The sequence below is a fragment of the Carassius carassius genome, chromosome 6 (assembly GCF_963082965.1).
Source record: "Carassius carassius chromosome 6, fCarCar2.1, whole genome shotgun sequence".
Taxonomy (NCBI): Eukaryota; Metazoa; Chordata; class Actinopteri; order Cypriniformes; family Cyprinidae; genus Carassius; species Carassius carassius.
In genome coordinates, this window is record NC_081760.1 from 35861598 (window position 1) to 35887940 (window position 26343).

The 26343-nt window shown below is 35.5% G+C and overlaps 2 protein-coding genes and 1 long non-coding RNA gene across 6 annotated transcripts; all 3 read left to right on the forward strand.

The window, feature by feature from the left end:
* The first annotated feature begins 276 nt into the window (after positions 1–276).
* Positions 277–16320, forward strand: LOC132142770 (oxysterol-binding protein 1-like). 4 transcript variants are annotated; one of them, XM_059552877.1, is made up of 21 exons: positions 277–345; positions 445–614; positions 4279–4487; positions 4590–4746; positions 5299–5410; positions 5538–5736; positions 6764–6878; positions 7051–7114; positions 7625–7792; positions 7876–8121; positions 8199–8319; positions 9119–9222; positions 9610–9705; positions 9863–10050; positions 11085–11335; positions 11442–11480; positions 12227–12274; positions 12369–12407; positions 12997–13035; positions 13397–13426; positions 14578–16320. In XM_059552877.1, the coding sequence occupies exons 1-21, from the start codon at positions 292–294 to the stop codon at positions 14718–14720; spliced, it is 2592 nt and encodes an 863-aa protein (XP_059408860.1). In that variant the 5' UTR covers positions 277–291; the 3' UTR covers positions 14721–16320. The 4 variants fall into 4 exon arrangements, with proteins under 4 accessions (XP_059408860.1, XP_059408861.1, XP_059408862.1 ...); XM_059552878.1 differs by having other exon boundaries at positions 11085–11314; XM_059552879.1 differs by lacking the exon at positions 11442–11480 and having other exon boundaries at positions 7054–7114.
* Positions 16321–16651: 331 nt separating this feature from the next.
* LOC132142771 (uncharacterized) lies at positions 16652–17553 on the forward strand. The gene is made up of 2 exons (XR_009434110.1): positions 16652–16742; positions 16805–17553. It is a non-coding gene; the product is annotated as an uncharacterized LOC132142771 (long non-coding RNA).
* Positions 17554–23952: 6399 nt separating this feature from the next.
* LOC132142024 (uncharacterized) lies at positions 23953–25298 on the forward strand. The gene has a single exon (XM_059551664.1). The coding sequence runs from the start codon at positions 24025–24027 to the stop codon at positions 25078–25080; it is 1056 nt and encodes a 351-aa protein (XP_059407647.1). The 5' UTR covers positions 23953–24024; the 3' UTR covers positions 25081–25298.
* Positions 25299–26343: the final 1045 nt, after the last annotated feature.

Here is a 26343-nt window from a genome sequence, read left to right on the forward strand (position 1 = left end):
CGTAGTTGTGTGTGAATGACTACATACAGGCCTCATTTATCTAAACAAAGTTTTAAATAGCCCGATATGTGTTTGTGTTCATTTGTTACGGTCGTAAACACTGCTATTTAAAGAGTTTTGTTTTTATTCGTGTCTGTAAATGTCATGAAGTGGGTTCAGAGAGTGACACGTAGGCGAAACGAGCCCGTTGACATGTTATATCCACTGAGTAGAACACGTTTAAGCCTTGATATGAAAGATTTGGGCTGTGTTTCGAAACCTAGCGTGCTGTGTGTAACCTATACACAGCTCATGAAATGCTGTGTGGGGAACGATAAAACTTGGGTGTGTAGGTCAACATTTCGGGTGCCATGGCTTACAAGAGAAAGTCTTGTTGTCCATCCAGGTGTGATCAAACAGGCAGAATGTCAACTAACTTGTTTAACCCTTTGTGTTCACCCCCAGACCCCGTCAGACACTGTGAAGCCACGGGCTGTCGTGATGTCGGAGCCCAAAGCGCCCACCCCGGCCCCTGGGGACACCTATAAAGGCTGGCTCTTCAAATGGACTAATTACATAAAGGGATACCAAAGGCGCTGGTTCGTCCTCAGCAATGGCTTGCTGTCTTATTACAGGTGAGTTTGTGGCATGCTATACCTCTAGGGACAATAAAATGAATGAATGTTGTCAGTTTTTGTTTCCGTCAGACAACAGGTCTGCTAAATGTTGATAGGAACGTCAGATGTCCTGATGAACCCTTTGTGATGTTGTCAAGTGTTCTTTGGCCTTTCACCGATATCTGATAAGGTGCAAAGCTTTAGATAATGAAATAACTTCATTTTCCTGGTACGACAAGCATCACTTTTGCTTTTAGTCATACAAACCCCTTAAACTTTTGCATAACCTTGCACATATTGTGTGCTTTATTGAGGATGCCTCAAATCATATGACTTACTTCAAACCATTGAACTGAATGGACCAGTGTTGTTTTAGCATCATTTCTATACTTTTATATTTTTTATTAATATTTTAAATTACTTTAATTTTTATACCTTCAGTTTTCGTTCTAAATTGAATGAAACTTTAAGTAATATTTTTTTATTTTTTTTTATTACTTTTAGATTTTTATTTTTAAATATTATGGTTACATTTTTTGTAACTCTGTAATGTGCTTTAGTAATTTTTTTATTATTAGTTATTTTTTAAATATTACTATTTAGTTTGTATTTTGTATTTGTTTAATTTCTAGTTAGTAACTTTAGTGCTTCAACTTAAACTAAATAAAAATTAGAAATGCTGCTTTGTCTACTAACTGAAATAATTTTGTTTTTAATCTAATATTTATACTTTATTGTATATTTCAGCTGATTCTCAACAAAAATGTTTTAATAGTTTTAGTTAAGGATAACCCTAGGGTGGATGGATGCTAAATGTGCAAACAAACTCAACTCCTTCTGGTGTTCGTCGGTCTGTAAGATGATGCCATTTTACTTAATTAGATTTGAGTTTGAGTTGATCTGGTGTTGAAGCCACATTCATCTCATTGTGCTCTGTCAATTATTAATGTTGCGTGTGAGAGCGTGCAGGAGCGCCCGCGTGTGTGTGTGTGTCTGTTTGCTCGTGCGATCCTCACTGTTTGCTCATCAGTTTGAGGTTTGGAGGATAACACATTCTTTAAATAATCTGATGTTTAAATATACAATAAAAATAGCAAGGTCCAACGCCTCAACAGTCGGCTAGTGAGAGCATGTGCTTTATTTTTGACTACTTTACTCATGTTGTAATTTTTTCTTGAATACAGAAATGAAATGTAAATGCCATTAAATAAATTCTGTGCTTGTGCCACACCAAAGCAAATAAAACATATCTGTAGTGCTTCATTTGACAGTGCCTTCTGGCACTTTGTGAATGGATACACCAACATTTAAAAGCTAGTGTCAGAAGACATTTTGTTTTACGTTAATCAAGTTAATAGTTTCACTTAGAAAGGATGCAAATTGATCAAAAGTGACAGTAAAGACATTTATAATGCTGTTCTTTTGAACTTTCTATTTGTCGCAGAATCCTGAATTTATTTTTATCACAAATTAGCATATTAGATTGATTTCTGAAGGATCATGTAACACTAAAGACTGGAGGAATGATGCTGAAAATGCAGCTTTAATATTACAGGAAATGTTTTCTAACAGTTTTTTATATTGCAGTATTATTTCACAATATAACTGTTTCAGTATATTTTTTATCAAATAAATGCAGCCTTGGTAAAACTTCTTTTAAAAATCTTTAAAAGTCTTTCTGCAACATTTGGACTCTGTGTGTGAATAAAAATAAAACACAAACATGAAATTTTGTGAAAAATGTATTTGCATTCATTTTTTATATAGTAACTTCACATAAATCTAAAATAGAATGACTTTCATATTACTGCATAGAAAATATTTGATTAATTGTTCAACATACAGTCTGTTACATATGCAACTTTTAAATACTGAATTTAATTTGAAACTGAGATATCAGTTGAACAGATGCTTGTCTCATAAACTCAGAAGTGCATTGCATATACTGTTTGTTGTTATTAAATATACCCAGAAGTGCATTGCATTTGTTGTGTGATGTCATAATATATGAAATATTTGCACAAAATAACTTGGCCCTCTAGCATCTTAATCTAGCATTATGGTGTAAATAAAAGACAGAAGTGCACATTGTCTTTTCCACCCTCACATGATTGGCTGAATGAGTTTGGGTCACATGACAGTCTTAACAGGTCAACTCTATTCAGGAGGATCACACGCTGGACTTAAGGCTTGATTTCAGCACTTCCTCTGCTCCTGCAGGCAGACCTCAGTGGTTCCTCATCACTCTCATTGTGTGTTTGAAAGGTGCATCAGGAAATGTAGAGGTTGAGGAAGAGATTTCACAGTTTCACAGGTTACAGGTTCTGGACTGTTTTCCTCTGTTAAATCAGCTGGTATCAGTCTTGTGCCATGTCCAAACACAGCCCGTCCAAACTGGTTTGCCTCATTTTTTCCTTTCCTGATTTTGAAGAATCCTGGAACTGGTGATTCATCAGTGTTGGCAAATTACGGTTACAAATGGAAACTTTATATTTTATAAATTTGGTACTGTTTACATATGAGCTGCTCACCTTTTCACAGCTCATGCTTATAAAATACAGCAGTGTTATTTTACTATTATTTATACAGTATACTATTATAGAATTTAGTAATACTTTGAATTAGCTTTTGTTATCATTTTAGGTTTTGGAGGCACAGTTCACCCAAAAATGAAAAAGCAGTAATTAATATCTCACCCTCGTGTAGTTCATGTAAGACTTAGGAACACAAATTAAGATATTTTTGATGAAATCCGAGAGCTTTCTGACATTTAGGTTGAACCACTGATGTCACACGGACTATTTTAACAGTGTCCTTACTGCCTTTCTGGGCCATAAATTGTTTCAGTTAGGTTGCTGTCTATGCAAGGTTAGAAAATATTTCATCAAAAATATCTTAATTTGTGTTCTGAAGATGAACAAAGGTCTTACAGGTTTGAAACAACATGAGGGTGAGTAATTAATTACAGAATTAGCTTTTTTGGGTGAACTATCCCTTTAATTTTAGTTTTAGTAAATTTTGTGCTTTAGTCACTTTTATTAGTTTTTTTTAGCTTTATTTTTATTTTAGTTTGAGTAAATTTAGTACTCCTCTTTATGGATTGAGTTTATTGAATATTTTGCAATAAACCTTTAATGTATTTGCAGTCAAAGTCTTACATTTGATTTATTTGTTTTGGAGCTGGTTGGTTTTGATTCATGCTCCGATTCAGAATTGTTTATTTGGGTAAAATATTTTGCAGAATATCTGCTAGGATCATGAACTTGAGGATCGTTTTCATTCTGATAACAGATACCGTGATAGCAGCAGTAACTCGCCGTATCATTTGTCACATAAATGCTCAAGAGTAAAAGAAACTCTACCTGAAGGCATTTCTCGAATGCTTGCCTTTCAGTGCTAATTCATGAATATTGCATCAGATGCTGAAAAACAGCTGTCAGGGGGTTTAAATAGAGCCTAATGAATGCTGCTCTAGCCTCACAGAACCAGACTTTGACTGTCATTATGAAGTCTGAAACACATTGTGTCTTATTCTGGCCACCAGTTTAGTGAGGAAGGGTCCGTCTGAACGTCATGTAAACTTAGAAACCCTGTTTGAATCTAAAGTAGGATATAAATATGACCAACTAAAGTGTTTTATCTTAAATGCATCATCTTATCTTCATTGCTTTTGCTCTTCCAGGACCCAGGCGGAGATGGGTCACACATGCCGGGGCACCATAAACCTGGCAACAGCCAATATCGCCGTGGAGGACTCCTGCAATTTCGTCATCTCTAATGGTGGCACACAGACGTATCACCTGAAGGCCAGCTCAGAGGTGGAGCGGCAGCGGTGGATCACAGCACTGGAGCTGGCCAAAGCCAAAGCTTTCCGCATGCAGCCTGAATCAGGTCAGTTGGATAGGAATGGGAAACCACATTTTCAAGAATAGCACACAAATACACATTTTGAGGTTTCTGTTTCACAGTTTTCGTTCCTCTTTTTTTCTGAAGATGAGTCTGGGGATGACTCCACTCCTCCTGCATCAGGTCAGGGTGCATGCTCACGCAACTCAGAAGTGCAGTCCACCCTCCGGACGCTGAGCAGCAAGGTGGAGGATCTCAGCACCTGCAACGACCTCATCGCCAAACACGGCTCTGCTCTCCAACGGTCAGTCCACCTTTCTCCAACAGACTGGACACACCTTTGCTTGAAATGTATTTATTATTATTATTATTATTATTTCATTCATATAGCAATATATTTTTACATTATTTTAGTATTTATATTTATTTTACAAATTATTAAATTATTTATATTAAATATCTTGATTTAGCTTTTAATAATTTTGCTTTTAATAAATTTTATTAATTTATGTACTTCAACCTATTTTATTTCAGTTATGTGCCAAGGCAAAATTTCTATTTTTTTCCTCAAATATTATTTTATTTATATTTTAAGATGTTATTAATATTTTATTGATATATTTATTCCTTCAACCTCTGCTTATTTTATTTCAGTAATTTGCCAAGGCAACATTTTTTTTTCAGGTTTCTGTCTGTTTATCAGTATATCTATATGCACACACACACACTCTTTATTTCATAGTTTTGGTGATTTTACTATTATTTTGAATAAATAACCCTTGATTTTCCACCAGATGCGGCTCATATAAAGTCTCTGTGTGACATTAAATTTGTTATTTATTATGCTTTCTTTCAGGTCCTTGTCTGAGCTGGAGGGAGTTCGGCTGGGAGGAGAGACAAGTGAAAAGTTTCGACAGGTGACGGAGCGAGCCACTCTCTTCCGCATCACCTCCAATGCCATGATCAACGTAAGACCACTGAGCAAAGCATCTGCTTTAGGGAAAAACTGCCTCATTCACTTGTGGCTGCCTGTTTAGCACACAGAAACCACAGTTAAACGTATTCTTGACGATGCTCTAACGATCTGATACCCAGGCCTGCCGGGACTTCCTGGCATTGGCTCAGACTCACAGTAAGCGCTGGCAGAAAGCCCTGCAGTCCGAGAGAGAGCAGAGAGTGCGACTGGAGGAGACACTGGAGCAGCTCGCCAAACAACACAACCATCTGGAGAGAGCCTTCAGAGGAGCGACCGTACTGCCTTCATGCCAGAGCAACCCTTCCATAGATAGCAAAGGTACTGTACTACTGAAACCAAAAGTCTGAGTGCCACAAAATTATATGTAGACTAAGATTTCTAATATGGTGTCTTCACTAGTTGCACACAGCAATGAAGTGACAACTAGTGATGTCTGATTCACTAATGTATGACTTTTATAAGCAGATTATTTCAGAGTCTTTTCGAGCGATTTTTCATTAAACAAAGAAGTGCAGTACGACATGTTAATAGACAGCAACATGTACCTAAATATAAAAAAAAAAAGTTTGGTGTTGGATGTTTTAAGTCCCTTATGTTCACTAGGGCTGCATTTATCTGATCACAAATACAGTAATAACAGTAATATTGTGAAATTGTACAATTTAGAATAACTGTTTTCTATTTGAGTATATTGTAAAATGTATTTTATTCCTGTGATGCAAACAGAATTTTCAGCATCATTACTCCAGAATTTCTTCAGTGTCACATGATCCTTCAGAAATCACTCTAAAATGCTGATATACTGCTCAAGAAACATTTCTTATTATTATCAACAGTTGTGCTGCTTCCTATTTTGGTGGGAACTTTTTGTAATGCATTTTTTCAGGTTTCTTTGATGAATGAAAAGTTTAAAAGAACATCATTTATTGGAAATAGAAATCTTTTGTAACAGTACAGGTCTTTACTGACACTTTTTATCAATTTAATGCATGCTTAATAAAATTATTTATTTCTTTTGAAAAATATAATTTTAATACAACATGGTAGTGTATTTCACAACATGTTAATAACTAAATTGTTAAAAAAAATGTTTTGCTAATGCAGACAAGTCATTAATTCAGGTTTTTGAATTGATTAAAATTTACAGTTTGAATTCAAAATACTCCTTTTCTATTCTTTAATAAACATATTGGCATATATTAACATATTGACATAAATATTGACATTTTTAATTCTCAGCCAAATCCTTGTGAATATTGATCATTCTAACTCCTGCTATACATTTGGATATGACATACTGACATCCTGTTTATATTTTAGACTTCCTGCTTTCTCTGCCCTATAGGCCCAGCTCCAGTAAAGGGTGATGCCAGTGACGAGGATGACGAGAATGAGTTCTTCGACGCATGTGAGGACGTTCAAGAGTTCATCACTGTACCAGCAGACCCCAAATATCACAGGTCTGTATTTACTGCCGTGCTCTTGTCGTTTACTCTCATCCCTCGCTGTCTCTTAACTCTCTTCTCATATGAGTGTTACTGGACCTAAGTGTGTGTGTCCTCTGTCTTCCCTTCCCCTTCCTTCTCTCTCTCACTCTCTGGCTCTCTCATACGCTCTTTCCATTTCTCTCAGGAGATCTGGCAGCAATGTCAGCGGAATCAGTAGCGAGCTGGGAATGGACGATGGGACGACGTCGGTAAGGCATTATGATGTTAGTGTTTATGTACACTGACAGAATACTTATTTTTAATGTTTTTGAAAAAATTCTCTTAAGCTCACCAAGGTTCATCAATTTGACCAAAAATACAGTAATAGCAGCAATGTTTTGAAATTTAAAAAATTTGATTTTTTTTTTTTTTTTTATTTCTTGAGCAGCAAGTAAGCATATCAGAATGATTTCTGAAGGATCATGTGACACTGAAGACTGAAAAAAATTCAGCTTTGTCCTTACAGTAATAAATTACATTTTAAAATGAATTCATGTAGAAAAACAGTTATTTTAAATTGTAAAAATATTTCAGAATATTGCTGTTTTTACTGTTATTAATCTAATAAATTAATAAAACATTACAAAAACATTAAAAACATTACAAATTTTAATTATTCCAGACTTTTGACCACCGTTTCAAATTCGACTCCATGTGATGTCTATATATCAAAAAATCCATATTGATGACTAAAGTTCATGTTTTTTATTCTTTCACAGCTAGACGAGCAATCTCTGGCATCCAATCCCGAATCGCCACAGTCCCAGGAACTAGTGCCTGTGAGAAAGAGGCGGAGCCGAATCCCAGATAAACCAAATTACTCTCTCAATCTATGGAGCATCATGAAGAACTGTATCGGAAAAGAACTCTCCAAAATCCCTATGCCTGTACGTTCATCCGTGTCTTTACGAGAATCCCAAACAGCCCAGATTCATTGCATTTGCTTTCAACACATCCTTTCTTTTCACAGGTAAACTTCAACGAGCCCCTGTCCATGCTGCAGCGTCTCTCTGAGGATCTGGAGTACTACGAGCTGCTGGACCGGGGCGCCAAGTGCCAGAACTCTCTGGAGCAGATGTGCTATGTGGCAGCTTTCACCGTGTCCTCTTACTCTACTACAGTTCACCGCACGGGCAAACCCTTCAACCCTCTGCTGGGCGAGACATTTGAGCTGGACCGCGTGCAGGAGAGCGGCTACAGGTCCCTCTGTGAGCAGGTGAGCCTTTGTTTATCCTGAGAGAGAGGAAGAGCTGAACTGAAGCGAATTGTGTTTGATATCAATGTGGTCTTCAGGTAAGCCATCACCCTCCGGCTGCAGCCCATCACGCGATCTCCGACCGAGGCTGGACCCTGAGACAGGAGATCGCCCTGGCCAGCAAGTTCAGGGGAAAATATCTCTCCATCATGCCCCTGGGTAACTATTTATCTTATTTTGAGCCTTATCACAATGTTCAAGTTTTAAAATGACATGCAGCTTTCATTTTACAGTGAAGTTTTTCATTTTTTTTTAAAACAAACGTATTATAAAACTGATAGTCTAATGCAACAAATATGGTAGAAACAATGTTGAGTGAAATAAAAAAAATGTTGGACGAATAATAACATTAACTAGGAACATTTTCATCTAACATTTGACAATGAATTGTAGCAGTTTCAACAGTAAAAGTTGTTTTATAATTTAAAAAACCTAACTGAAACTAAATGTTTTGCTTAAAGTGTGCCAGTGCTGTCCTTAAAGTAAGTATCACATGGTTTGATATTTAATTTAATGCAACAACATTCAGACATTTTTAACTGCGACTTAAATATCCAATACTTTTTTGATATGACAATTTAAATGCAACTAGACAGGGTTGCCTAAACTAGGATTTGTGAATCGATGATAAAAAATAAAAATTAATGTAGAATTTTTTGAAAATAAAAACATTAAAAATAAAACCCTTAAAAATATTTATATATTAAATACAAATAAATATTTTATTTATTTTCATGATGTCATGTGACTATTAACCAACAACAGAGATGTTCAAGTAAATATTCATGTAAATATTTTAAGTTTAGGCTGACCAAAAAAAAGAAAAAGTAATCTCTGCATTATTATATTAGTATATTTTGTTTATGTGTAAAAACGGATATTTGAATGTCTTATGCTTACATTTATGTCTTTTTAAGCAAGCGTTCTCAAGCTCATTTTGAATTGCTTGTTTCTCCAGGTTCTATTCATTGTATTTTTGAGAAGAGTACCAATCACTACACCTGGAAGAAAGTCACAACCACTGTGCACAATATCATTGTTGGGAAACTCTGGATAGATCAGGTCAGAACACTTATTTAGACATGTATTTTCATATCTCAGTGTGTCTGTCACCAAATGAACTGATGGACTTCTCAGTGGATAATGGTACAGTAATTTCTCTAAATATTGTGTATAAAATGTGCTGACTTCATTAAAGCAATTTTTGGTACATGTCACTTTCTAATGAACTTGCTTATATAATTTAAATGATATCATGTACAGTTTATACAAAAATTGACACCTAGTTTTTAGTGCATAAAATTTTTTACCCCCAAATCAGTAGCATTACTGGTGGTTTTACAAGTTACATTTGCATTAAACAAATGTAGTCCTTAAATTGCAATACCTATAGTGTGACATTTCATTTAATTTATAAGATGATAATTGTGTGTCTCTCTCTGGATTCAGTCAGGCGAAATAGACGTTGTGAACCACAAAACAGGTGACCACTGTCATCTCAAATTCGCACCGTACAGCTACTTCTCCAGAGACGTGGCCAGAAAGGTGAGTCAGCAGCCGTTCCACTTCTTTCTCACAGAATGCAGACATGTTCGTTTTTTCCCCTTTCATCAATCACCCTTTGCTGCTTTTCAGGTTCTTTTTGCCCGTTCTGGAATTTATGTCTGTTTTCACTTCCTTCTTGTGCAATGGCTCTCTCTAGGTCACGGGGGTGGTGACGGATAAAGATGGGAAAGCGCACTATGTCCTGTCTGGGACGTGGGACGAGAAGATGGAATACTCTCGTGTGATGCAGAGCAGCAGAGGGGGAGAGAACGGCGCTGACGGACGACAGAAAACCGTCTATCAGACACTCAAAGCCAAAGAACTGTGGAGGAAGACTCCGCTGCCGTAAGATATTCCCTGACGTTCACAATTAAAGGAATATTTCTCAATTTAAGCTCAATCGACAGCATTTGTCTTTACATTTCTTAAAAAAAAAAAAGTCAAAAATATGAGTTGCAGTGAAGCAGACACAATGAGGGCCAAAACATTAAAATACTCACAGTTTCAAACACACAGCCACAGGATGTGAACATGATTTTAGAAAAAAATCAAATCAATTCTGTTATAAGTTGCATCTAATTTTATACATTTGTTGCAATGACAAATTATCACCATGAACCCTAAACCACTGTAAAAAATTATGATTTTATTTTTATTTTTTGTAATTTCCCAACCTGAAAAGTATGATCCATGTGAATTGTGAAAATCTGAGAGAGAGAAAAAGAAATGCTGTTTTCAAATATATTTAACAAACAATCTGATTTCTGACTTCACAATATTCTGAAATATTTCTCAAATTTGAAATAAGAAATTTTTCATCAATCTGTTGTCAAGAAAAATAAAGGTTTGAGGTCTCCTTTCAGTTTCATGCCAGAATAAAAGTTCTGTGATTTCACTTTTGGATGCAAAGAAATCAAGACAGACATAAATATTATAATAATTTTACTGTTGTTCTGTAAATGAATTACTATTTTTTTTAAATATTAATTCTTTATTTTACAGTACAATAGTATTGCATTAGTTAAATTTCTTTAGTTTTTTAATAATAAAGATATTTGGAGAATTGATGATAGAAATATAATAATAATAATAATATGTTATTATATTACTATTATTGTATACTCAAATTTACTAAATTATCAGCATTAGAATCCTCCAAAAATCGGTCTCAAACATTACCACTGTAACCTTGAAACAAAGGATGAGTCAAAAGTTATTTTTTATTTATTTTTAATTTTTTGTGGTTATTATAACACTATACTACAAATGCTGTCTGTTTAACTAGTATTAAACTCATTAAATATTAATTTAATTAATGTATGTTTCATTTTATTTATCCCTCTATAATTTCCTGCCATTCCTCTGTGTGTGCTTTGTAGGGAAGGCGCAGAAAACATGTACTACTTCTCGACCCTGGCGTTGACATTGAATGAGCCGGAGGAGGGCGTTGCTCCCACAGATAGCAGGAGGCGGCCAGACCAGCGTCTGATGGAGCAGGGCCGCTGGGAGGAGGCCAACGCTGAGAAACAAAGACTGGAGGAGAAGCAGCGCACTGTCCGCCGAGAGAGGGAGCGAGAGGCCAACCGCACCGCCAGCCCTTCAGAGGAGGGTAAGGAGCCAGCGGACGGGGGTAAAGTCTCCTTTTAGTTATCATTCTACTCGTCTCTCCTCCTCTCTTCTGCCTTCTTGGCGTCTCTCGTTCACTCCTGTGTCTCTGTCTCTGTCTTTCCCTCAAGCTCTCATTGAGGACTCCATATCTGATTCGCCTCTAAAAAGCAAGTACTCCTGTTCTACTTCCTTTTTCCTGTCTCTTTTTAATTGTCGTTGTCGTCTTTTTCTCCCATCTCACACAAACACATATGCAGTCACTGGAATAGTGCTTGTTTGCATGACGTTAAAGGAATAGTTCTCCTAAAAAGGAACATCTTGTCATTTTGTTTCAAATCCACATGGCTTTCTTTCATCCGTGGAGCTTTTTTGTAGAATAAACCAAAGGGACTGAAACAGTTGCACTCCAAATAGTGTTATTTAAATGTCATTGATTTACTATTATAGTATTTTTTTATATATTTTTTTAATTATATTTTCATAAGTCTGTTTTTTTTTTTTTTTTTTTTTACATATTTTAGTTTACGTTTTAAATAATTTTGTTGTGTTTGTTACTTTTATTAGTTTTTTTTAAATATATCTGTTTAGATTTTATATTATTTTTATTGTACTTTTTTATTTACCAAAATGTAGTAATACATGAGTTTTCCAATTCTAGGGTGCTATTTTTCTTAGAAAATTTACCTTTTATGTTCCACGTATTAAAAAAAAGTGTCATGTTGAAGTTTGGACTGACAGAAAGGTGAGTAAATGACAGGATTTTTATCTTCAGGTGAACTGTCCCTTTAATATCCAGGAGCACTTTCCCCGCCTTCATTATGCCATTCACTCATTGTATTCTTTCTTTTTTTGTTTTTGTCTTAATTTGCATCCCCCTTTTTAATTTTTGGCTGCTCGTCTCTCACCTGATCAGCCGAAGAAGTGGAGATTGCCAGTGAGCCATCTGAGACCACTTACAAAAGCAAGTACCATCCCATCCCTCTCTCCTAATCAATCTGTTTCTCACATTTATCATCCAATCATCTTCATTTTCTATCTGTCTGTCCCTCCATCAGCTGACACAGATGAAACTTCCTCCGATCTTTCGCTATCAAGCAAGTAGCAGAATCAACACTGAAGTGTTGTTTAGTTGTTTTAGGCCGTTTTCACACTTAGTTTGATTTAGTCTCAACCCAAGTTTGATTTCACCTCAACAGATTTCTTTTCTAATTGGATTTAGCTGCATTCACATAATCAAAATTGATGCATCAACGATACAGTTTTATATATTTTTTGGAATGCATTGCTTTCAAACCAATTATAAGTCGTACTACTTCTTATGAACCCTATCCTAGATCACGTTTTTGAGGCAATTCAGGTGTGAAAACGCTGTTAAATAGAAACAAGCAAATAATTAGACTTAGTTCTTATTTGAATTCATTCTTGCATCATGCATCATTACAATGTAAGCATTTTAAAATACATGCCTGTGCATGTATTTTACTTCCACTAGTGGGCAGTGTGAATGCATAAATTGTGACTGTATATTAGACAGTGTCATAAAGCAAAACTACAGTCAGTGTTGAAGTCCATTCCATGTGAATCTTTCATTTCTTCTGTTCACACCTCCCATGCATGCTAACGTCTCTCTCAATCCTCTTCTCTTGCCTACATCCCTCCGTCTTCATCTCTGTGCTTCTGCAGCTGAAACACTGCACGGCTCACACCCACCTGCATACTCAAGCAAGTACTACACACATGCTCACTTCACACACAGATATGGAGAAAAACAGTGTTTGTAATGAAGTGGAATTATGTAACTGTGGGATCAAAGTTGTTAGAGCTACATTTTTACAATGTAAAGGGATCATGTTATACATTATACAACATAACAGCACAAGATCCACAATTAATGTTAATGAATTCATAATGTTCTTGTACACTGATTATCACAGACAATTACACACTATCATACACTTCCACACACATGGATTATGTTATAAATCACGCACACATCGTGGGATCAAACATTGCATTGTGCATTTGTGAGCCCCTCACTGGAAAAGACCCTCACTGTCTCGTTATCTGTTCTGTGTCACTCTAGTGGAGGGTCCTTATGGAGCTCAAGTCAAAAGCAAGTAACATTCACCCAAAACCTTCCAGCACCTCCATCTCTCAGCTTATAGGGCTAGGTGGTATGATCAAGCAGAAAATCACTGTTTAACACTTTAACTGACACGTCATGCCACTCACATTCAGTGTGAAACAGTAGATTGTTTCCAATATATGCACAAATAAAATGTACTTTAGCTCATTTAATAAGTAACAAAAAAATAATAAAAGTTCATAACTAAATTTTGATATTTGTATAATTGAGTTCGGCATTAATGTTATGCTCTCATGTAATTATTCTCATATAATATTTAGGTTACAATTTATTTTACAGTGTAATTATATTACGTGATGTACTTACTGTATGGTTAGGATGGTTTGGATTTGCATGCAACTATACTTTATTTTATTGTTATTATAATAGTACTTGCATGTAATGTGTAACAAGGTCACCGTAAAAAAAAAAAAGTTACCAATATTTCAAACAGTATATATACATTTTTTTTGGATGGCCTTTGGCTTTCACACTAATTGTAAACCATTCTAGAATCCAAATAAACCCTATCCTAAACGATTTGTAGGTAATTATTTGTAAAATAGGTTATATGCAGATCTATGTCAAATTGGTGTGTGTACAGTATGTGTATATATACACACACACACACACACACACACACAATAGTCAAATGTGCTGAAGTTTGTTTTATTTGTAAAGGATTTTGTGCAGAACATGTAATATATAGGTTCATTCTTCAGCAAAAAATAACTGCATTCTTTTATATCCTTCTATTGCAATATGATGTGATATAAAATGTTGGTCATGCCACCTACCTCTAAATGTTACCAATATATTTTTCCTCCTTTTGTTCATTATTTTTTCTCCTGAGTTGACCATGTGCTTCTCTTAGCTCGTGTTGATCTGCCTGTTGTGTAAATGTAGAGAGTGAGGTGTGTTGAATCAGAGATTGTAGGTGATTTGTGTTTAGTTAAGATTGAATAGTTTTGTCAGCATTTGTCTTGTAAGCTCCAGGCTGTATCTGAAATAGTTTCTAGTAGTTTTGTAGAAAAGACTAAATCTTCTATTGAGTTACTTCAAACTCCTGTACCTGCTGTTCTTTAATTAAGTGACCGTTTGTATGCTTTTGTATGTCCGTGTTTGTTTTGTGCGATCAGGTGGTCATCAGGAAAACTACACGCCGATGTGGTTTGAGCGGCTCGTCGACCCGATGACGGGAGAGACCACGCACATCTACAAAGGAGGATACTGGGAGGCCAAGGAGCAGGGCAGCTGGGACTCCTGCCCAGATATCTTCTGATCCCAATCACGCACGTGCCCCGCCGTGTCCTCACTGTCCCGTTTCCCAGAAAAACAAAAAAATGAAAGCTCAATCAGCTGCCCCCATCTCTTTTCCCGTATCGTAGTATATTGAGATACGCGTTCTCTCTTTCACCAGCCGCGCTCTACTCAGTGGACAATAAGGAACACCGAAGTGGTTCGGGAACGTTCTCCCACCACCATCCACTGTGTGTCTCTCTGTTTTCCTCGTGTTCACAGAATTATTAAAACATAGGGTTCGTGGTTCAGTAAATGCTAGAGTTAGGAAAACATATCCTTCCGAATCCCTTTCCTGCTCACTCATCTTCCTCAAGCTGTGGACGGCACATCCTTAAACATCCGGGAAATACGAAGGCCTGTTTGATTGCGTGTGTGTGAATTCGTGCATGTGTGAGTGAGTTCAGAGAAGCGCTGTATTGCTCTTTTCATTGAGCGTGTTTGAGTGAGAGATGTAGTTTGAGAGCTCGCCTTAGTTTGTGGAATTTAAAGGAATGGTTTGCACAAATATGAAAGATCTGTCAGTGATTACTCACCACCTTATTTTTTTATTTGCAATATATGCAGCTCTTTTCTATACAACGTCCACTTGTCATACACCATAAAAATAGCGATTTGTGATGCTATATTCCAAGTCTTCCATATCTATATGCTAGTTATGTGCAGGAAATTTTACACAACACTTGTACTAACTGGAACAGCAATTACGAGAGACATGAACCAGTGATGTCTTAGTCAATAACTTGAGATGTTAGATCTTCAGTGAAGGGAAAGATTATCACTGAATAACAATGTAAAGTTCAGTCTTTTCTTCACACTGAGCCATTGTATTACTTAAAATATAATGTACAAGTCAAGTCATATGCATCATTTTATGGTGCTCTTAAGTCATTATTTTGGTCCATTTTGGAGCTTGACAGGCTGTAAACTGTTCTATAGAAGAGAAGAAAAATCATGAAAGTAGTCTATGTGATTTATGTTAAATTATTTCTGAATCTATACTGTAGATTTGTGCATGAAATTCTCCACTTTAAACTGGTATGACAATTACGACACAAGAATCGTTGGGATTTTGTTGAGCCAGTGTCAAGGCGCATCATTTTTTGAAACCATTAGCAAATAAGATTTCAGAGCTTTGGCAGATGGAAAGATTATCATTGAATAACAATGTAAATTTCAGTCTTTTCGCTCTCACAACAAGCCATCGTATTACTTGAAATATACACACAAGTCATAGGGATGACTATTTGTGAAATAAGTCTTTTTGGAGCTTCACAGCCTATGAATTGTTCTATAGAAAAAATATAATGCCATGAAAGTAGTTTCTGTGAGTTGTGCCGATATATTACAAGTCATCTGATTTTATATGATCGTTTTGTGCAAGGTATTCTTCATGGCATGCCAATTATAAAATGCAAGAACCAATAGCATTCTGGCCATGAAACCACACAATTTTTGAAAATGAGTTGTCACAGCTTTGGCAGATGGAGAGATTGTCAGTGAATAACAATGTCTATTTCAGTCTTTTTGTATTACTTGACATACAACACACAAGTCATGCTAACTTTTATGGTGATTTTAAGTCATTTATTTTGGACCCTTTTTACCAAAAATGTGGGTTTGAATGACCCAAAGGAGAGTAAACGGTGACATCATTTTCATTTTTGCATGAACTATTCCTTTCAATCCCATCTTATCTGTACAGTTCTCTCAATCATTCTGCTTCTAATGAGAGACAATGTAAGCATCATTCAGATATTCTTATTAACACTCGCTAAAATCACTTAAAAGACTAATGTATTGTCCAGAGCGTGTTTATAACCTTCAGAAGAGCATATCTGTTGATGCTCACAAGAGATTGTGTTGCTTTAAGCAAGAGAGCCAGATAAAAGCACCAGTGTAGCCAGAGGAAGATGCTTCAGTGTTTGAAACTGACAAGGCGCTGTGACGTGTAGTGTACTTGACACCAAAGGATCTACCCGTTTGTTGATGTTCCCCCTTCAGCGTGGGCACAGATGCATTATGGTCTGCTCTTGCTTGTGTGGAAAGTGGTGAATAGAAGGACAGTGTCCACAAACTGAAGAGCTTGAATGTGTGTGTGAGGTCAAGGGAGTATCAAACCAGTGTGTGTGATCATGAGTGACGTATTTGGGGTTTGTTGTATTTTCCAGTGAAACAAAAAAAGAAAAATCACATTTTATTTTCAAGTGTACTTAAACACATGTGTGGGGAAAAAACAATAAGAATACAGCAATGCAAAAACATTGTGACTATTTGTGTGTATATATATATATATCAAATAATGAAGTAGAATATTCTTACTATTAATACCAATCCTTCTTATGCTGACACTGACAGCTAGAGTTATAATTATGATGGTAATTTTGATGTAGTTTGAGGGTTCAGCACAATTATTTAGATTTTTGTCTGTTTGATATGGGAAGCCACGACACATTCTTGTTTGCTCTTTGTCCTTGAGTGGATTCAAACTAATGGAAATGTTATATATATGTATATCTATCCCATCATCCTCCTGTTCCGTTAAAACAGCAGTTTTAATGTGAATGCACAGTTTTACTGCTGTTTGTTATAACTGCAGAATCTCTTTTCTTGGTTTGCAGTCTTTTATTTGTACAACTGTTGAACTTGTTCTTTCTTCTTCATTTGATTTCTTTAAGTTGGTTGGCGTTCTTCTTTTTGTTTTATCCTGTTGGTGTTGTCCCTGGTCTCTGATCATTGTGTTACAGCACAGAATTGCTCTTGACTGTCGTCATGGTGCAGATGGTAGTGTAATAAAAGCTGGTTTGAAAAGGAAATTATCAAACAAACAACAGTCTGTCTTTATGAATGTTCACCTTTTACATGTTTTGCATATTTTGCAAGTGACAGTTCTCACATTATCACTGAAATGCAGTTGATAAACAGTAAGTTTCGGTTTCCTGTCTTCTGTTCTAAAGTAGCACCACCCATTTTACTGGAAAACCTATAGATAGATTTAGATAGATTTTGGAGCAGAAAAATCTATATTTTTAATATTTATTTATATATTTATTTATATTTATAATTGTAGTTTGGAAAAGTATTGAAATGCATTGGTCAAAGTGTCTTCAAAATTCTAACAGTGAAGCTCCTGAAATACATATTTAATCTATTCATGAACATAATATCTGAGCAAAAAAAGAGTAAATGAGTAAAATATACTTGTCAATGAAATGTGCCATGGTAAAACACTTAAATTGGTGCATATTTTTCTCCTTTTCTTTCTTTTAATCAAGAAATGTACACTTATATTTAACTGTTTTCTTTTTGTAAATGTTTTAAGTCCTAAAAACTACTATTGGAACTTTTTTTTTTTTTTAACTCGATGCACACTAGTCTTATTTTAACAGTCTTTGATATTGTATTTATTTATATTTTGTATTAGGTTTAAAATTTTTGTCTTTTTTCAACTTAATTTTTTATCTATTTAGGAATAAATTTTTTCTTACATTAGTTTTGCGATTTTCATTTAGTAATTTGGTTGTCTTTTACCCCTTTTTTTATTAGTTTACAAGTCCGTTTTAGTCATTTTAGTACAACAAACAAATTACAAATGTTGCCTTGGCACTTTATATTTCATTTAAATAATGCTAATAATTTATATTATTGCAGTTACTTGATGTTAAAGTTCATAACACCTATGCACACAATGTTCACGAGCATTCACAGCAGCATAGTCATATTATGTCAGTAGCATATATATATATATATATATATATATATGGAAATAAACAAATGTTCAAATGTGCATTAGAAAAGCAAAATAGCTTTTTATTTTCAGAATCGCACTCTGCATTTTACATACAATGCAGTGTGGTCATGTGACGTATCATACTAATAAATCCATATAGTGTTTAGTATGCAGTAAATCATAAAACTATAGGCTACTCCCTTCAGTTAAGCTTAAGTTTCTATTTCCCAGCTGTGAGATTTTCGAAAGGGGCGTGTCTTGAAGGAATCATTTTAAAAACTCCCGCTGCTTTTCAGTGAGACTCTGTGAACTCGACTCAACTCAAATCGAATAACGGCAAGAAACTTGGAGGAACAGTTTTCACCATACAAGGTAAAAAAATTAAGATATTTATGTATTCCATAATAATAGTACACAGTTATGATGCCTTAAAATCATGTGTTTTTCTTACACGGGTTTAGAAAGATGCATTGTCTGGGACAGAAATATAAAATATAAATTCACCAATAATTTCATGATAGAGAACAATGTGTATTTTTACAACATATATATATATATACACACACACACACACACTCATTTCCATAGCATATTACGATGCAGTTTTAATACAGAAAAGTATACTTTAAAGGTCAGCACCATTATTTATTATTATTAATATTTATATTATTTATCTTTAAAATTATGTGAAAATGTTAAAGGAGGAACATATAGTAATTTTTTTTTATTGCTTTACTATTTTTAGATTTTGACCACATCTACATACATTTTAATCTCTTTTTCAAGCACCATAAAAAGAGGTTTGCCTTTTGTAAACTTGCATTTATTAATGTGAAATTTACATTAAAATAAAATGTATAATAAAACCAGCATCCTTTAAAGAGATATCCTTGATATAATAACCCAAAATCACATGTTTATAAGATGTTTATAAAAATGTTTTTAAAATATTATCAGCAATAAAAACCTCCACATTATTCCAAAAACATAGGACCAAAACAAATGAGAAATTGTTTCAGTTCAGTATTCACAAAAAGAGCATTTTAAATCGATATCAATTTTAAATTTATGTAGAAATTATTCTGTTGGATAAACTATGAATTAATTTATATGATATTTCTTTAACCTTATTTGTAAGGAGGAATTTTTAAGGTATTTTTGTGTTTATAAATAAGAAGCATAGCGGCTATAGACATGACCAGACCTTTCAGGAGAAATGATCAGCTCTTCATTTCTTGGGCCTCCCGAATACAGGGAATCCCATTTCTAAACCATACCTCTCTCATTGACTGGGGGAAGCCATCTCTGGCATCCGAATCTAAAAAGAGCGCAGCCTCCAGAATGCCTCAGAGCTCACTCTATTTGGGGCATAGTAGCATCGTGGGCTCTGTTTCCTACGGGACATTTGTGCCACTGCAAGCTGGGCCTTTCCACATAAATTTGATGTTACCCAGACCCTGGTAGCTTACTCTGTTTTAGACTTGGGCTCTTTGTAGCCTTGAACTAGGAGTGTTTGCCATTTAGATTTAATCCTTTTAAAAATGTAATTTGCCATAAACATGACCATTGAAATTAAGTAGGCAAAAAGAGCGATTTCGAAGCAGTGGGCAAACAAATGGAAAATGCACTTTCCCTTCAAACATAAAACTGACTGACTGGTTTGTTCTGCCTCATTGTATGGTTTTACTATTATTCTAAATATGTCTACATTGTCTTTTTCTCTCAAACAGTCATCCATCATGGTGAGCACCCTGAATGAACTGTACCAGCTGAAACAATCAGGCTTCGGTCAGCCAGAGCCGAGACATGGCCTGAACCTGTTGTACTGGTTTGCTCATGACTATATCGACGTTAGAAATGGTGACATTGTCCCGAGATTCAAGCCTCAGAATGGAGACTTTGGCTTTCACAAATACCAAAACAGAATTGAAGAAGATGATCACATTGTGCCTGTTCAGAATCTCCCATACTATGAGGTGGGCAACCTGAACGCTAAAGGAGCAGACAAGCTCCCAGATTATGTCAGGGCAAATTACAGCAGCAGAAAACCAGATAACAACAAGGATCGTATTATTGTGCGGCGGGACACCGATGGCACCTTCAATAGGGTGTATGTGACTGAACACAGTGACCCGAAACGATTCGACAGCAGCAGAACCTACCGCGTGAGCCAGGGCCTTCTCACGATCATCAAGAACATGAGTCGAGAGCAGTATCTCTCTAAGCTCTCCAGCACTCGAGCAGATCATTTCAGATACACACAACATAATCATTATGAGACGCCACCTGAAAACAACTCCTGGTGTACCATTCTTTGAGTCAATCAAAAGGCTGCTGACATTAACCTGCTTTCATTATATCCATGATTATTATATAAATTTGATTATGTAATGGTGAATTGATTAAAGCATCTGTTAGTGATGGGCGAGTTCGATTAACTGCTTCATGATGCTTCGAGGCCTATATGAAATTTGTTTCGAAATGAATCGGAGCACGAACCTTCAAGTTATTTCAGCAAATGAGGCTTCGCTACTGTTTTGAAACGTCTGTGGTTTTAAGATAGTGTTGTGTTTAAATTAATTTAAACGTATGGTTATAAATGATCTTAGGTTATTCTTCCGTGCATATACACTACTTTAACCAGCAGATATCTCCAGCATGCATTGATTTATATTTGTGAATCAACTGGTTCGATTGAATCGCTTCTCCCTGTCACTGTTATTAATGTTATGTTTCCTGTCATAATCAAATTTTGATTCATTTGCTGGTTTCCTGATTTATATTAAATGTGTGGTTTCTCTGGCTTGGTTTGAAATAAAATGATTTTGGGAACTCATCATTCAAACTGTTATTTTTTTTTGTTTGTGCAAATTAATCTCTTTTAGAAGCCTAGATAGCATACATCTGAAAGATGTCTGTTAAAGATCGCCTCATCTGGAAAAAAAGCATTTGCTGTGTACAAACATCTGATAAATGTCTTTAAGATCTCAGTTTTACATGCATTCTAAATCATAAGCACCTTAAAGACATCTTCTAAACATCTATTTCATATTTGATAGGAAACGTCCTGTAGATAGATGAGTAAACACTCTAAAAAATACATCTTGCTGATGTAAATGCAGATGTCTCAGTGATGTACGTGTGCTATCAGGGTAGTATCATTCTTTTCGAAAACAGCTATGCCTACAAAGAATGTGAGGACTGGGGGTGGTTCACACAGTTTTCATTCCTTATTGAGTATTTCTGAAGAAACAAGATTTAAGTGTAAAAAGGTAAGCAACAAACAGGAACAATTATTCCACTTAAGGCACTATTTCCTGCTATACATGTCTGCCAAGAAGCATTATCAGTCTCTGTTTGCAGAACTTTCCAGAGTGTGAACACTCCCATCACGTCTTTAGGATAAAGTGTAGACTACTCATTTTATGTGTTCGTGTAGCTGATTTGTATTGCTTTATTAGTTGCAACATCAGGTTACCTCACACAAGTCAATGTGGAAGTTACATATACAAGGAACAGCTGGACACAGCAGCTCATTACCAGAGACATGGTAAAAGCACTGAATTGTCCCAGCTGTTCATTTATTTACTTAAAAAATTTAATTCATTTTCATTTTACCGCAAGATTCTGAGAGGATTAGTGTTTCTACTGCTACAGAAATCTTTCTGATTATATTTCTGTGTACATGATCAATGCATGCAAATGGTCACTTCATTTAGCTGATTCTGAGAGAAAATGTTAAAAGTGAGCTGATATTACTACAATCATATTAATAGCTGAAAACCCCATCAAACGAGCCTAAATGTTTAATAAATGATCATTCAAAGGGTTGATGGGCTTTGGGAAATGGGCTGATTTAGTGGAAGTTTGACTGCTTTTAGTAGGCTACTTATGTTCCTTTTTAGTTTTGCATTTTGCAGTTTTCTTGCTGTTTGTTTTTCATTTGGACAAATGGCATATTCTGCTAAATTAATAACTGTATAAGCTACGATGTACATATAAATGTATGTTTATCTGTAAGTCTAAGATGTGATGTTGAGCTTAGCTGATTGTCTCTAGAAACTATTAACGACTTAGTACAATAATGTAGATCAATATTTCCGACCGAGGGAGACAGAAGATAAAACTTTGAGACTCCGTCATTTAAAAAACAGACATAAGCTGTTTAATATATAATAAAAAATCAATTGTATCCCATGTTGTTCCCAGTTATAATAAAATACATATTTAATATGAAAATCATATGTAAATATGAGTGAGTCATTATAGTTTAAGATAAAGTAGCTTTGATGTATATCTCCTCAATATTTGTCTCACCTGCTCTAATGTGTTTCTGCAAGTTTCATTTTCCATAGTATGAGTTTCTATTCATCTAAACAACAACAGATATACACACACACACACACACACACACACACCTACAACTTGTAGGACAACTAGGGTGTGTTATATAATGTAGTTACTGTAGTGACATCAGCAAACATGCCATGCTGTCATGTCATATTAATGAAGCAGTCAGTGCCAGACATTGTTTGGCTTCTACGAGGTAAGATGTATCATTTTTCTCTATATACTGTACACACACACATACACACACACACACACAAACACACTAACATAAGCTTTTTATTGATTCAGAACTCTGTTTATACTTTAAATGTATTTTGTCTCATTTATTTTTAGCCTGCTGTTTGGTTTTGGTCAGTCAAGGATGAAACAGACTTTAAAATGCTGCTTTTGAGGAAACCCCCCATCAAATTAGCCTTTTTCATACCAATGACCGTATATATACAGCAGGGGATTTCTAGAACTTTATGAATAACAGGTGTTCCAATTCTGCAGACTTAACTAATGATAAAAATTAACAGATTTTAACAAAATCCTGGGGGCGTATTACTCTAAAACCTAATCTTATCTGTTTGGTAACCATGGAAATTCCAGTTAGGACCACATTTAGGACCAAAATAATTTGGAAGTGGGTTTTACATTAATCCTTAATTATAGGAAGTGGGTTTTACAGAAACCTCCTAACTTGACAAAAAAAAAAAAAAATCCTAAAAACTGCCTTAACTTTATGACACCCCCACAGCTGTCCTTACTTCAACAATTCAACTTCAACTTACTTCAACCTTACTTCGCTGTCCAACAATGGTATTGCATTTACTGATTGGCTATTGGCTTTTTTCATTCAGAAGGCGGGGCTTCCTGCCATTGAGCGGCCATATTGAGTGTTGCATTTTTCCCCATTCAAAACTATACGAGTGACAGGTCTTGGGTATTCTATAGTAGTCTTTTCCAGAGATAAGATACGATTTTGTAAGATTGGATAAGAATCCCAAAATTAAGTTAGGATTTGCTTCTGTAATACGAATTTCTGAAAAATCCTAATTTAAGTTAAGATCTAAGATGAGAAACTCTGATGAAGAACTGATATATTTGTCCTTTCTTGGATTTACATTTTGCATTTTTTTTATTGTAAATTGTACATATAAATTACAATATTATAACATTTATTGCATTAAAGTTGCACTTTTCCCCCAACAGGGTTGTCAGGAACATGGTGAGAATCCTGAATAATGTGTTTGATCTGAAAGAGACCAGGTTTGGTCAGCCCCGTCCCAGACACGGTCTGAACTTGTTGTGGTGGTTTGCTCATGATTGTGTTCAGATTGACTCCAACCATCGCATGACTGCAAAGTGTGACCCTGCAAATGGAGCATTTGGCTTTCATCGATTCTATAATAATGAAAGACTTCTTCCTGAAATTGATCTGCCATACTATGAGGTGGGCAACCTGAGCACCCCTGGATCACTGCCTCTTTATGTCACAAGACATTACACAGGACAGTTGGACAGCAGCAACAAAGATCGCATAATTGTTTCCTTTGACTCAATATGGAAAAGATTTAAGAAGATTTATGTGACACAGCACTCAAATCAGGTGCGCTTTGACCAGAATCACACTTACTGTATTAGCATTGATCTTCTGAGGAACATCCAAGCATTGAGCCTCCAAAACTTCTACAGAGAACCCACCAATGGTTCTGGACCTGTATCCATAAGCATACCTAAGTCAGTGCAGACTTACACCTTTCAGAGTAGGCCTACTGGCAATAAACTCATGAAGAACATTCAAGAGTCGACTCGTATACACTTCCACAGAGAACTCAATGCTTCTGGACATGTATCCATAAGCATACCTAAGTCAGTGCAGACTAACACCTTTCAGAGTAGGCCTACTAGCAATGAACATATGAAGAACATTCAAGAGTCGACTCGTATACACTTCCACAGAGAACCCACCAATGGTTCTGGACATGTATCCATAAGCATACCTAAGTCAGTGCAGACTAACACCTTTCAGAGTAGGCCTACTAGCAATGAACTCATGAAGAACATTCAAGAGTCAAGTCGTATACACTTCCACAGAGAACCCACCAATGATTCTGGACGTGTATCCATAAGCAGACCTCAATCAGTACCAGACGTACCTCAGTCAGTGCAAGACAACCAGACAAACTCCTGTCAGAGTATATCCTGCCCTGTGCTGATTTGCTTCATTGTGCTAATGCTGCTCGCTGCTGCAGTCTATGTTTTCTTTAAAATTATATAGATTTCATCAGCTGCTGTTTGTTATTCTAGCTAATTTCAAAACTGCATATTGCAGTTTGTCTTTTGAGTCAGTTGCTTATATAAATTAAATGTAACATTTATTATGTGCAATAATATACAATGTTGAGGGTTGCACGTTTATCACAGCATTCTTTTTAATGGTTCATTGCAATGATGTAAATACATTTTAAGATTTGGGATTTTAGGATTTTTTAAGATGACCACATCCCAATCATTGTCTTTATTTATAGTCATTTCTGTGATCATACTTTTTGTGCTTATTCTTTGAAATATACTCTTTGCATTACTTTGTGTAGAATAAAAAAAACAATCCAAAAAAGTGTTTTTGTGATTTTTTTTTTAATTTAACAATGTAGTCTACAGACTTGTCTATTAACTTTGCCATAAGTTTTAACAATACATTCATTCAATGGCATTCATTATAAATCTGAATAAATTCTAATACATTTTAATATGAATAATATATACTAGGCTATTATTAAATATTCAATGTGAAATTTGAAGACATATAATTCATTAACTGTCCTGCTGTAATGTGTTTCTCTTTCCTCAACGATGAGCTTCTGTTCATCACGACACACACATACTAATGTGTGTCACTACAGCTTTGTTGTTTATCACTATAGAGATGTCCTTGTCATGAGTTTGATGACATCAGCAAATATGCATTATCAATGTCACAAAAATGAGGCGGTCAGCGCCAAAGGTCCATATAATAAATATACTAATGTCTGTGGGTTTTTTTTTTTTTTTTTATGTTTTCGTCGTCTCTTTAGTTTCACTTCTCTGGTTATTCCCCTTTTCCGCAGCTGTAAAAAGTAAACACTCCTTCTGTAAAAAAAACAACTAGGTTATCTCCGAAATATAGCTATAATAATTGCACATATTCTTTTTATTTAATAAGTAATTTAAGATAGTAGACTTTATTATTATTAGTTTAATTCATGAGGTTTAGCCTTTTTGAAATGTTAGGCCCGTGTTTGTGCTGGTCACCGCCCACTGACCAAGATATGAAATATAGTAAACGGAGCGCGTGCGCTACACGCAGATCCTCCACAGCGCACGACTAAGGTACATTATCCTATTCTGTGTTCTTCTTCTTTCTTTCTTTTTTGCCATGCTTTTTGTTACTAAGATCAACTGTAATTACATTATAATTATGTTGCTGTTTAAATGTGCCTTAAACAGCGACAGACAGCCGTGGCGGGAATATTTTGCGCTGATATTCTGCCTGCAGTCTGTA

What these genes read in the sequence shown, in the direction of transcription:
- LOC132142770 (XM_059552877.1), top strand. Translation starts at nt 292, where the DNA reads ATGAAATGCTGTGTGGGGAACGATAAAACTTGGGTGTGTAGGTCAACA. An exon ending in TCTCTCCATCATGCCCCTGG is followed by an intron (nt 8,320 to 9,118) that starts GTAACTATTTAT and finishes TTGTTTCTCCAG; the next exon opens with GTTCTATTCATTGTATTTTT. An exon ending in TAAGGAGCCAGCGGACGGGG is followed by an intron (nt 11,336 to 11,441) that starts GTAAAGTCTCCT and finishes CTTTCCCTCAAG; the next exon opens with CTCTCATTGAGGACTCCATA.
- LOC132142024 (XM_059551664.1), top strand. Translation starts at nt 24,025, where the DNA reads ATGGTGAGAATCCTGAATAATGTGTTTGATCTGAAAGAGACCAGGTTT.